General features: G+C 41.8%; 1 protein-coding gene across 7 annotated transcripts in view; it reads left to right on the plus strand.

The window, feature by feature from the left end:
- Window positions 1-11,867, plus strand: part of DCLK1 (doublecortin like kinase 1) — a 345,410-nt gene extending 333,543 nt beyond the window's left edge. For 6 of the 7 annotated variants that reach the window (XM_053900262.1, XM_053900261.1, XM_053900256.1 and 3 more), the window contains one exon: window positions 6,178-11,867. In XM_053900262.1, the coding sequence (XP_053756237.1) occupies window positions 6,178-6,235 (58 nt within the window). In that variant the 3' untranslated portion in view covers window positions 6,236-11,867. Of the gene's footprint in view, window positions 1-6,166 lie in introns of all 7 variants that reach the window. The other variant, XM_053900264.1, reaches the window with a different exon arrangement.
- The last annotated feature ends 1,975 nt before the right edge of the window (window positions 11,868-13,842 follow it).

The raw sequence follows: 13,842 nt of genomic DNA on the forward strand, positions 1-13,842 counted from the left end.
CTGTATTTTCCCTTCAACATTTCATAGATATGCTGGATGGATATGGCCTCTATATTTATGCTGATTCCCAAAAGTAACGTCAAAAATAAAGATTTAAAATATCTGAGTGCTATGAGGGGGATAGTATTGTTTCATTGTAACCGAAGAGGCCAGTGACCGAGTTCATTAGCTCTGTCTATTGTTGGAATATATTTCTTCAGTAATAGGCAAGCGCTGTCTTTTATTCATGCATGCTTGGTATTGCACCAGACACCAAAATCTGATGGATGTTAATTTCTCCAAGATTTCCAACTACTGTGTGTACAGCCACCTGAATTGTTGAGGTCGCTGGCATTGTTTTACTATTCCTTAGTTTTCACACTTGGTCCAGCAGCTCCCAAGGACGCTGTGATAATCAAGAACTTACAGTCTGAGGCAGTGTTTCTTCTGTGTAGGACAGGTTTATATTAGTTTCTCCTTATCTTTTTATCTGGTCATCTACGTGTACTGTTTGCCAGGATCCCCCAGTACGCTGTTATTTAGCTGTAACTCAGTACACAGGATAGCAGTTGTTATTTGGTACATATTTTAAGTAACTAGATTAGAGCTTCATATTTGGTTACTACCGGTCAACTCCAGAATCTCAAGAGATTTCTTGCTCACCTCTAACCTGTGGTAATTAGCACCAAAATGTGATAATGCAGGCTTCAGATTCTCTTATGAGTTCTTAACAAAGTGATAACTTACTGAGGAGACACTTGGGAATTCTACTGCAAGGCCGTTCATGTCGGTTCTAACAAACCTACAAACTGAGCAAAATAACTAATAGAATAATAAATCTGTTAGGAAGTCTTAAGTTTTAATGGAACGCCCAGGCTCTACATGAGGACAAACTTCCCTTACAAAGACAGGCATTAAGGAGAGACCCTATTTGCTTGATACTGGGAATTTTGGTAATTGATAAAGAGGAAAGCAGCCTGCCAGAAATCATTGAAAGGGACCAGAATTTAAATTTGTGATGCAGCACTTAAGGGGAAAAGTGGTGTTTTGAATGCTTTTTGGGGGGAGAAATAAATTGTCAGTTGGATTGAATATATATTGTGTAGCAATAACTTTTTAAAATTATGGAATAGCACATTGCTCTGTTATCTTGGTGAATTCATCTGTTTTGTACTACAAATGGAGTCTACAGAATTCGAGTGTAAAATTTGAACTGTCATACTATATATTTTTAAGTTTATTTATTTACTTATTTATTTATTTATTTTGAGAGAGAGTGGGTGAGCAGGGGAGGGGCAGAGAGAGAGAGAGGGAGAGGGAGATTCCCAAGCAGGCTCTTTGCTGAGCCTGGTGCCGGGCTTGATTTCACGAACTGATCTCATGAACCATGAGATCATGACCTGGGCTGAAATCAAGAGTGGGACACTTAACTGACTGAGCCACATAGGTGCCCCAGACTACATATACTTTAGAGGCAAGTTCATTTTATAGCCACAATTAAAATTCTAAAGCTATGATAGATGACAGTTCACCATATTTTACCATCAGTTTACCATGACGAGAATTTTACAATAAGTGGTTGTTGAGTAGATAATGATATGAGTGTAAGAGAATATTAACTTTATGTGACATAACCATTTGATCATGCCGTATCCTTAAATATTAACTCGTGATGCTTTTAAGTTCTTACTCTTTTGTATTATAGAGTTGCTTTTGTATTATAGAGTTCCATTTTTTTGGTTGTTATTCAGAAGGCACATAATCATCTAAAATAGTTTAATCCCATATTAATTGAGAAATATTTAATATGTTTCTAATATGTGTGCCACAGTTGCTAGGCATTCTGGAAAATGCAAAGAAGTTTCAGATTCTACCATCGAGATTTGAGTTTGATCAAATCTCGGAACATGGATAAATTTGAGTGTACAGGAAGGAGGAGAAGTAATGTCAGATAGGTGAGCACTTGAGCCAAGATGTAGGGCAAGAATGATTGAAGCTACTCAGAGACACATCAGTTAGGACTTCTTTGATTGCAGGTGACTAATACCCAAACCAAACTGGCGTAAACAAAAACAGAAACTTATTATTTCATCTAATCTGAAAGGTTCCAAGGTTGGGTCTGGCTTCAGTGATGGATGGATTCAGCACTCAGCCGTGGCATGGTTTCTTTCCATCCCTCCACTCTGCCTCCCTATGTTGCCTTTAGACTGGAGCTTCACATGGTGCTAGGAGGTAGGAAGCAGCTCCAAGCCCACCATCCTTCCACAATTGGGATTCATTATGTGAAATTCCAGTGAAAACCTCCTTGCGTCCTATTAACTGGCTTGGGTAGCCCTGCTGAGCCAGTTGTGGATGTTGGGCAGTGCACTAGGCTCATGGTTGCTCCTGGGTCACAAGCCCATCCTTGCCCCACTTTCAAAGATGGGACTATGGTCATCTTCACTGGAACCGCACAGTACAGGAGCAGGGCACATCGAAAGGGAAACTGAGGTATGGTTAACCGTAAACAGAGTAAATGGAAGCTGTGCAAGAAAATCAAGTGTCCACTAATGGAGAACAGTAAGTCTGCAGGTAACTGAGTAATTACAAGAATGAGACCCTGGAAGTGTGTCCTGTAAACGCATCGTGAATGTTAGGACGAGAAGTTGGGCTTTATGAGGAATTATAAATAAATCGGACCTGGGGATAATTGACCTGTCAGCTATGTGCAGGATGGACGGGGGCTGGGTGCTTAACAGGGGAAATAATGTGACCTCTGTTGTACTTTCCCATATTTCAAAAGCTGCAATATTTGCAGAGTATCTATTGTGTGCTGTGAACTGTGGAGAACACAGAGAGGATGCCCAAGACTTGATCTTGCCTTCCAAAGAGTCTACAGTGTGGCAGGGAAGACAGTGAGTTAGAGGCAATTGTGATAGAGGCAGGGCGCACAGCAATAGCAAAACTTAGGCTTCATGGAACACAGACAAGGAGGATGTTGGTAAAATGAACCACAGTCATGGAGCTGGAAGCAGAGTGAGCAGGAACCCAGGGAAGCAAGGCCTAAAGACAGTCACCCCCATCTGGAGCGTCTTTGAGAGCAAGTTGTTTGGGAACCCCAGTCATTAGTTGTGTAGGCCTTGAGAATATTACAAGGACGTGGGTGGGTAGGAAACTGCCTTTGTGTCATCAGATACAAGCCTCCCTAGGGGTTTACAGGCCCAGAGTGGGATTGTACATGCTCGCTGTTCCTGAAACAGAGGGCTTGTCAGGCCAATCAGCATGGGAAAGCCCTGGTTTTTAGCCCTTTGATGCTGCTTGTGGTCAGTGTTTTCTCCCCAGCTCATTCTGGTTGGGAACAAAGAAAGAGTGAGCTACTGGCACGTGGTGGCTCCATTTCATTCTGTTTCAACAGGATTCAGAGTAAATGGGAAGAGTTTTCTTTCTCCTCCTTCTGCACTAGGAGAACTGAGTGCTGTTCCTAGTTAGTGATGCGATTCAGGCAAGTCTCTCCACATGCCTGGGCTTCAGTTTCCCTGCTTATAAAGGCAAAGCATTGGCCAAAGACCGCTTTATGAATTCTCTTTCCATTCTAAGAGTCTATGAATCCAACAGAAACAACCATCCCACCTTTATTCCGTGACATGTGACCGTGACATGATAGATTTCTAGAAAGAACTGCTCTGAAGTTCCTGGTTAGTGGCGCAACTAAAAGCATGGGAGCGTTTGAGCACCAGGGTTCATCTACCAGGGCAAACATTTAGAAGGCTGCTAACTAGAGAAAGTGGCAGGAGTGGCGAGACCTGACCGGTTTTAAAGGGGCCAGGGCAAGGGTTCTCCAGGCAGAACGACGAGTAAGGGAGAGAATATGGCTGCCCTTGAAAGGATCTGGAGAAACGCAAGTGAGAATAAAGGGAATGGGGTCATCCAAGCACAGGCTCAACATTGAGTGCCACCAGCCTCTGCATAAACTGACTTGCAGGATTTATGGAGAAATGGCCCATTTCAGTGACTGCAGCCGAGAGCATGATTTGGAGTAATTGAGTAGATTATGAGATGAACTACATATGGAGAAGGTGCCGATGAAAGGAAGAAGGAAGGGAGAGTGCCCTGAGATGAGTTCTGATGGGAGCTTGGTTTTGAATGTTTTTCTCTGACCTGCAGTTACTTAATTTTAAAATTGTAAGAGGGGTCGGGGGGGGGGGGGGGGGGGAAGCCTTCATTTCAGAGCATCTCAGCCATTTAAAAAGCATTTGCACATCTTACCTAGGGCAATTCTGGGCGAGCGGGAAGGGATTATTACTGTTCCTTACTTAACTAAGAACTGAGTAAATCGTTTGCACAGCCAGTGATGGACAGAGCAGGACTCAAAATTCCTGACTACAATCCCAATGTGCTTTTCGTCTCCACACCAGAAAGTCTCAGTCCACCAGTCAGTATGTAGTCCAATGCCAATGACTTTTTCTTTCTCAAGAAGGTAGGAATAGAAATATTTTTTATGACCAAGAGGAGAGTTTATATTCCTCTTGGATTAACTACAGAATGGTTTTTATGTAAGTCAGACTAAATAGACGTCTATTTTTTTTACAAACATTCAAATCTACACAAACAGAACATTTTCAGTTTGCTTTGAAAGCAAAATACCATGTGTCGTAACTTTACCATGTTTTAAATAAAGTTAGGAATTTGGGTTTATGATGCTGAAAATATCATAAAGTCGGTGGGTAGAAGACCAAAAACTATATATATATATATATATATATATATATATATCCTTAAAAACTCTGCAAGTAAAGGAATCAAAGGTGGATGTTTCAACAAACCAGTTATTGAATCATTGTGTTAACGATCTAGTGAAAGGAGAAGTGAATTATTCAGGTTTATCTTCCTCATTGATTTGTAACACTGCTCTTCAGTATGTGGGTAGTTTTTAAAGCAGAGCAGTTCAGCCTAACAAAGCCATTTACTGTACTGGTTCCTACACACTGGCACTCTTTTGCTCTTTATTACTTCATTTTGGAACTTTGATTGCCCTATTTTAGATCTAAGATTGCTCTAATGCTGCACCGCAATTGTATGAGGGGCTTAGTTTTCACTTTGTTCTCAGAACCAGGCTGGCTATAAATTTATCTCTGTTCTTTGAAGAAGCTAACAGTAAATTTTCAAGAGGAAAAAATGGTGGTACATATCCCTACAGAGGAAAAGTAATCTCTTAAAAGCAGAATAACCTCCAGGCTACATTCTTTTAAAGAGAGACTTTCAAACCAGGACGCCTTCAACTTTTATATGTCGTCTATATTTTTCTTCAGGCTTTGTACCTACTCTTCTGCTCTCTGTGTAAGGTTTCTCTGTAATGACCCCGTTCCTCCCCACACCCTTTAAATCTGTAATGAAGTCATGCGTTCCCAATTCTGATGTCATAATAACTTCCAGAGCTGCGGCTGGGTAGCACGTCCTGGAGATCATCTGAGGTTTCATCAGGAAAACGAGGCATAGAGACCCGGAATTGGAATACCTACAAAATCGAATCTCTGTTTCATAAATTACCACATACTGCAATGAAAATGAACTTTGTAAAGTTAAATCCATGGGAGGGTTTCCGTTTGGCTTAATTGCACTCAAAGCAGTTCTCCATTTCAGGCATCGGTTTCATTAAAATCAAACCAGTCCTTCCCAGAGATTCAGCCACACTCCCTCATCAACAGATAATAAGATAATTTAGAATGAGGAGGTGCTAAAATAACAGGATGAGCTCGTGGCTCTGTTTCCATGTCTGACAACTTCATCACCTTTCATCTTTATTATACAGCCGCCCTGAGCTGAATGTTGATGAATGAGGCACGCCTGGCGTCCTCACTTGTCAGACACACGGGCCTGGGGCTCCCATTTACCAGGGGCGCTCTAGCCCGCCTGGGAGCCACCAAGGGGAATAGATGTGGAGCTAGGGGAAGGCTGGGTAGGGCTGGGAAGAGGTTGAACCCACGACATCATCCATCCTGCCTGTGCCTCCCCATGTCATGACCAGGCGCTCTAAGGAGCTGCATTTGCGGGGAGCAGAGAGCTCCCCGGCTGTGGTGGCTCTTGGCAGCCAAAGCGAGCCACAGTGCAACAGTTAAGCTGGCCAGCATCTTTTTCTGACCTCACCAAGTTCCAGAAAGTGTTTCTTTAGCCACTTCCTTCAGCCTAATTGTCCTCTTTCTCATTTTATGCCCCTGCTAGACCACCGCTCTTGATAAGGAGAGGCAGGTTTTCCGACGAAGACGCAACCAGGATGTGAAGAGCCGGTACAAGGCCCAGCCAGCTCCACCCGAACTCAACTCGGAATCGGAAGACTACTCCCCAAGCTCATCCGAGACTGTTCGCTCCCCAAACTCGCCCTTTTAAGAAGACCCTTTGACTCGAAGTCCTAGCTTAACCCTTTGAGACTCTGAGATTTTTTTCCAAATTTATGTAAAACGGTTTCATCTGATCTATCTAGCACTCAATGCTTGAATGGCAGAACAGAAAGCGTGTTTTCTGGTATCGTTGTAGCGATTTCTCTTGGCTCAATGAGATGACCACACGTCGTTTGCGAAGATGGCACCTTGCTGCTAACAGGGTCCTCAAAGGGTTAAGGCTAATCTGCAACTTTTTTAAACATAGAGGCAATGAATGTGTTCATCAGTCAAACTAGGATCTGCAGTATGTAATATAGCACATGTTAACCCTCTGAGTGCATAGGATTTGATGGAGAACCCCTGGGGAAATTTTCAGGCCTCTGGATGTGTACACACGTGTTTCTTGATTTTGCTGCAGATCAAGGGATGTTATTAGATGCTGAGATGTCCAGACGAGAAGGACATCTCGAACGATATCTTGCTTGTCGTTTTTTGTGGGTTTAGAATATAGCAGGCTTATAACTTAGAAGACCTCTCTTTCACAATCCCATGATGAAAGGGACTTTTTTCATTCGAGGCATGACTGTCAGCTGCCGTGAGCCCTGCATCCCAAGCGGAGGCAGTTGGGTCTGAGACAAAACAGCCTGACCCCAGGAACTAGATGGCGCCCCCTTCCCCCAAATTCTCTCCATGTGAAGATGGCCTGATGATGCCCCAGAAATGCTGCTTCCACATCAGCTGCTGCTAGTTCCAGCACAGACCCTCGGAAGTCACCATATCTCGTCTTGTGCTTGGTGAATGAGGGTCTGCCCGCTCAGGATGAGACATCTATAGGAATAAAAACAACTGGTGGGAAAGAGCAATAAATTGCCAGGTGCTCTATAGGGCTGGGGTTTCAGACAGAAAGAGGAAACAAGATCCTGTTCTTTTTCTTACCTGCTTTTCACACACTGCAGTCTTCATTGTGAAATCCGTGTAGAGTATGAAATCCATACACAGGAGTCCGGGGACACAGGGATACTAGAGGTAGGTGCTTTGCAAGGTGGCCAAGGAGAGAGCACAATCCAGAATGTTCTAAAAATGGGCCTTAAGAAATCAACCCATTGGTAGGAGAATTCCATGTGCACCTTTAGGTTACCTATGTACAGCCTCCCAGGAAGAACAGGATGAGGACCTACAAGGTACCCCTGAGAATAAAACTGCTGTTGCCCAAGATGACATTTTAATACCACTGTCTTTAGCTGTCCACAGAGACATGTTTTTCTCCCTTTGGGCCAAGTCCTGTCTGAGACCTGCGTTTTCACTCCCGTTACCAAACCTTTCTCAAAACCCAGCCCTGTATCCCCCATGAGTTTCTTCTGGAATGTGTCCCATTTCAGAATGGGGAGCTGCGGCTTCCAGTGTGTCACTGCAGTGCTTAGAGAAGAGGCTAGCCACGGTGTCTTGGAGACAGGGATCCAGCTCAAATGTCCTGCTAAGGTTTGCTCAGCAATGTGATCCAGGAGACAACCAGTGAGTGATGGCTCATGAAATTGGCAACTTATTGTCTCTGTTTTGAATATACTTCAGTATCTGAAAGTCTTGAAACTTGTAGAGTCAGTTCTTTATTTTCAAATAGACATTGGTCTTCAATTGCTGCTTTTCACTCTTCAACTCATAAAGTATGGTCTGTATTAACATATATTTTAAAACCACAACATGTCATAACTTTCGCAACGGAGCGTCCCCAATTTTTTGCTCTTCCACATTTTGGTTTATCTCTTTGGTCTGCGTTGTCCTGACATGTAAACACTAGATTATTTATTGAGAATCCCCACCCCCGTTTGAGAGTGTTCTGGAATGGTAGCGTACTCGTCGCAAAGTAGCACAAATTGGTTAGGTTTGGGATGGGGGAGGGGAGGACCGAATACCAGGAAGGGTGTTGGTGTGTAGGTAGATACCATATTAGTAAAATACCTTGAACCGGTCAGAAATTACTGCTTTCTCTAGACCTATAAAGCAAAGCACTATCCTGAGCCTAAAGAGGAGCTGTATAGGTTGGCCTCAACTTTAAATGTGTGAATATGAAGAATCCTATGGGCAGAGACCTACCTGCGATAGACCGTCACTTTCGTTTCTTTCTCTGAATTACTGTTTTTCCCATGGGAGTTACGTATATTGCTACAACCTCCATGTACAGAGCATACAGTGCAAGGCTCAGGCCTGTTTCCATCCAAGTCTAGGGGGACCGTGGACCCTGCAAAGCTGTGGAGTGTTTCCCGGCACACTGCAGAGCGGCAGCTTGGAGGAATGCAGGGCCCATTGAACATGGGGATCCCAGCGCATCGCTGTAGAATTTGAGTGATTTATGCTGAATAAACAGTGGAATGTGACCTGTCAAGTAGAAATATTGAGTAATCAGATGGAATGCAATCTTCAGCATTAAGCTATTGAGATTCTGAATGTCAGAGATGTACTCAGAGGGTTAACAGACAAGCACAAGGCATGCTGATTACATTGGTGTATCCAGACTGCTTTGCTTTTAGCCAGTGCTTTCTAATTTTTTTCACAACATTCTTGGGATAGTTCAAGTTTGAAATAATTAAGTGGTGGTGTTCTTTAAGGAATTTCTATAACCAAATTGATCTTATTTTTTATTTTACTTTATCATAGAATATATATGTACCATTATGGCAGTGTATCTCTGTAATTATCAATTTAATCATTGCCACAGTGTTTCCATATTTTTTTCCTAAGTATTTAATATAGCTCTTATGGTGGTGGCCTGGTGATGGGGACTGTCTTTCCTTTATTGATACATGACCAACCATATGGTATCTTCAAGGGAATTTTTAGATTCACCTTTTCAGTTTGGTAGTAGACTAATTAAAGAACTTCTTCATGGCTTGCATCATGTAAATCATCTCTGTTAGATGAGAACTGTTCATATTGATGAACACATTTTTTCTCAACAATGTAGCAGAAATCATTTTCTTCATCATAATCAATGAATACGTGATTTGCTCCAATCATTAGCAGGAAAAGTAAGATTTCAGTCATTGAAAATGTTTTTACCGTAGCCCTCACCTAACTTACACGTGGTGCATATTCAAATAAGCAGAGAAAAAAAAATACAAATAAACTGCTGAAAACACTTGGTGTTTTGTATTCAGTGAGACCTCGCAATGTCCAGCACCCCCATGGGTGGTGGTTAACAGGCCTGTCAGATATTGTTGAAAGAAGGCAATATATCCACGAATGAAGGCTAAAATTGCAATCCTTTACCCTTTGAGGCATATTTCAGTTGGAAAAAAAAAGAAAAGAAAAGAAAAGAAAAATTGGTTTAGCGTAGAGGGTCACGGAGCTACTGTGTGACCGAGGCTCAGGCACATTAAATCACGGTCGTTTGCTGACCAATGGCACCCATTAGACAACTCTGTACCCCACGCTGAAGTGCCATTGTGCTTGAGGAACAGCTTTCCTAATATTACTGTGTTGCTGCTAGCCCTTCTCAGGGTAAGGATCTGTCAGCGTCTCCATGATAAACTTCTGTTTTCAAAGGTTTTTAATTTGACCATAAAAAGGTGCCCCAGGCTGAAGTTTGCTGTATAGGGCCTGCACCAAAGAGTGAAGGTTTCGCTTCCTTCTCTTTTCTGCCTAATTCTCCCCCAGAAAGGGGCAATGACAACAAAAAATTGGGTTGTGTCCTCTTCTTCACTGTAAGTTCAGAATTTTGGAAAGCACCAAGATCCAAGATAGTAGTTTTAATGTAATGATTCATTTGGATGTGGGTTTAAACAAAAATTAATGAGTCACCTGGCATATACTGTAGATAACATCTTTTCTATAATTTGTAAATTAATTTTTTAAACTGCTACATGATTTTTTTTTTTTTTTGGTCCAAAGACCTTTAAAAAACTTGAAGTTGGTCTGTTCAAAGGTTAGCCTTTCCTGCGTGTTGTCTGCCATTTCCATTAGGAGTTTAGGGAAAATACTCTCAGACCGACCCTTACTTTGCATGGAGTGATAGAGGGTCAGATATATGCTTCTGTTGGAGATATGGATTTCTTTATTTAATCATCACGAAGCCATTCTTGTCTGTTGGGGGAAAACGGTGATTAAAAGCACTTCCAAAATTAACATTTTGTCAGTTCAGATACGGTAAGAGCATAAATTAACACACTTTACACTTTTTTTGTTGTTTAAAGGCAAATAAATCAACAAAACTTGAAGACACTAAACATTTGATTACTGCAAATGTGCTTTAAAATTGGCTCAATGGTGCTTATACATAACACAGTAACAAATGGGGTTCCTAGGACTGTCAGAAGGAATCTTTAATTTGTATGTAATTACATACTTGAGGAGGAGGTGCTTTTAAGCCAGTCTTTTATTTTTTAATCATCTCAAATATGCAACCATCCATCCAGTAACATTAAGGGTCGTAAACTGGTGGGAAACAGGAAATTCAGTGTAGAGGCTTAGAATACCTCGGGTTAGATTGGGGGGGGGGGGTTCTCTCCCTTTGGTTTTGTTGTTGATAGACTTCAACGCTGGAGCTGCGGTGATCATTTTTCAGTGATCGAGCTTCTAACTGGCAGGTGTTTTGATCATGAGGTTTGCAATATCTTGCCCTTGGAGACAAGGAGAAACCTAGTTTCCTTCTTTTTCCCTAAAGGAAAAGCGATCTCTATAATTAAACCATACCTGTAAATTTCCTCAACATTCTCTTTTGGTCAGCTGAATGGAGACCCTTAATGTTGCTTTAATGTAAAATTGTATATTTTTGTCTGTGATATACTTTATTAATTTAAAGTAAATAATAGTTCTAAAAGCCTTCACTGTCGGTATTAAGAGAAAGTAGGATTTTAAAAGTGATGATAAAGATGCTATAATGTCAATTCATTCCAGTCCAATCGAATGTGGTAAGAAAAAGACCTTGAATAGTTCTCTAGGGACAATTTCTCACTTGCCATTGACATTAATCTTTGATGTCTGCTCAGAAAAAAATAAAAAGAAATTGAAACTGGTCCAAGGTTAGAGTCATATCCTCGATAACTATTTTTTTTAATTTTATTAGGAAATTAATAATAGCCTTTTTCATTCTGGCTGAAAGAAAATTATTAAAGGATTAGTTGAGTGTGAAATTAAATAGTATTTTGCTCATGCATACTAAAAAGGTGGGCTAGGTACTTGATGTGTTTAAACAAGTTTCTGGAAGGTTTCAATTTGGTGCAAGAAAAAAATTCAATGTTTCCTTTGAAAATACTGAATTTATCAATTGCTGCATGGATCAGATGGCATAGGTTAATCTTTGATTTTCAGAATCTTAATGAAATAACTTTCAAACGATTTGTATCTGTGATTAAAGCTGGAATGAGATCAAATTTTTTCCCTAATCTCTCAGTTTAAGCTAATAAATGTAGGTTAATGTGGAATGAAATCATCTGTGATATATTATGTTTATTTATCAACTGAGCTTTTTTGATGTTGCCTGTTTTTATGTAAAACATGTTCTTAAAGTTAATAAAATAATAGTACTTGGTGTATGAACTACTATGTAATGCCCTAGCTGCAGCGTCCACTCCTCAGTTCCCTTTGTCATAATGGAGTAAAATTTCATTTTAGTTCAATTCATAATTGACACATTCAGTCCACGAAGGAATAACCCAGCTGTGTTCTTGGGGGGAATTCTCTCTATGCAAGGCTTTAAAAATTAGTCATGCGGTCAGAGTGTAGCTTTCCCACATGTCCCCCACAGCAGAGTGTATATTTCATGGGCATAATTCAAAAGCAACTATTTCAAAAATGTCCCTTTTCATATATTACCTTCCTGCCTGGGCCAGTGACTTGGATAAACACAAAGAAATCAAATACCATTCAGCCCGATTTTATCCTTCAACCTACGTGCACAAGCTCTACAGAGAAGAGTGTTGTTTTATCCGCTAACCTGTAATTAGCTGCCATTTTTATAGCAGTTTCCCATTAGGCATTCCATGTGCAATATTGACCTTAGTGAAAATTGCAAAACTGTACAATGGAATAAAGTTCTTTCCCGTGTTAGTTTTTCAATGCTAGGAGCTTGAGAAGTCGGCCAGCAAAAGTGACTGCAGGTTCCCTGGTGTCCTGTGAAGGCGCCAGAATGATCTCCAAGCACTTGTAAAATTAACAGTCACCTTCCCTGCCATCTACAGGCTGCTAAGGTGGCTACTGTTTTCCCTTTTGCTCCTCTGCAGTGAAATCACTGGGTCCTTTCTGGGCTTTTTGTGCAACTGCTGTAAACCAATAGCTAAAGTGATTGCTTCCTAAGGACCATTATCTTGTTTTATGAGGCTGGAACCCCCTCAAAAAAACCTGCTATCAGAAAAATGGGCCCTGATGCAGAAACCTCAAACACCAGCCACTCTGGCGTTGAAGATGATAAAACTGCCACAGGAGGAAATTGGGAAAGAAAGGTCTCCCACGACTCCTCCGGAAGGATTGGTAGTTGGGAAGGTGGGGCTTCTGTACAGATAAGGAAGTTATGCAAATGGAGGTAAATGAGTAACAAGAAACGGGGAAAGAAGCATCCTGGGACAGTTCTTGTAACACCTCCTTCAACGGAAGAAAGGCTTTGCTGTATCTTAGAAGGTGGCTCATTCCCCCAGCTCCAGGAGGAGTACTGAGGGAAGATGAGGAACCCCGCCCAGCCAGCTGGACCAGCCAAATCCACGCTGGCCATCAGCACTGTGACAGATGTCCCTGCCAGCTTGCCTGCACATCCAAATCATTCATTCAAATGTTTCTTGAGTAAGTGCCAACGACACGGCACTTGGTTGGGGCTTAGGAAAGAAAAGGGAATCTCTGTTGTCCATTTTGATTTTTACTACGATCAGAAGACTTTAAAGGTGAGAAAATATGCCTCTAGCTGGAAGGTTTGGCATTTATTCTGGGGCTCCTGTTCAGACAACATAGACACACCCACATCCAGTGAGACCTTGTGTTTATGGCAGCTTGGATTTTCTCACTTGAAGATGTATGTTTACCATCTGCCTGTTCTACGGTGCACACGCCCTGTGGTACTCTTGGCTTTGCTCCTGACCTCTGAAGTAGAAGACCTCCCAGAGTCCTCTCACCATCTGTAATTACCATGCAATTTTAAACCCTGTCGTAGACTGATACAAAACTGTGTCCATTTATTCAACAAGAATTGTCAAGTACCTACTGTGAGTGACGCGTTTGTGGGGGCTAAGACGAGCAAGTCAGAATTCCTGTTCATAAGACTCTCAGATCTAGGAGAAACCTTCTACTTTGGATGTCCATGGATGGGGGAGACTGATTTATCACTCACAGATGGTGGAACACCAGTGTGTCAGGGGCACAGCATCCCTACCGGCCCGCGACTGGCCCTCTCAGCATGTGTAGACTGTGGCTGTCTGCAAGCCAACCATCAGTCTCATGCAAATAAATTTGTGGCCCGTTCTATTACAACAATTCATATGTCACCCTTAGAAAAACCCTAGAAGGAGGGGGAGAAAGGAAGGGAAGG

The sequence above is a fragment of the Panthera pardus genome, unplaced genomic scaffold (assembly GCF_024362965.1).
Source record: "Panthera pardus isolate Hobbes unplaced genomic scaffold, ASM2436296v1 HiC_scaffold_1, whole genome shotgun sequence".
Lineage (NCBI taxonomy): Eukaryota > Metazoa > Chordata > Mammalia > Carnivora > Felidae > Panthera > Panthera pardus.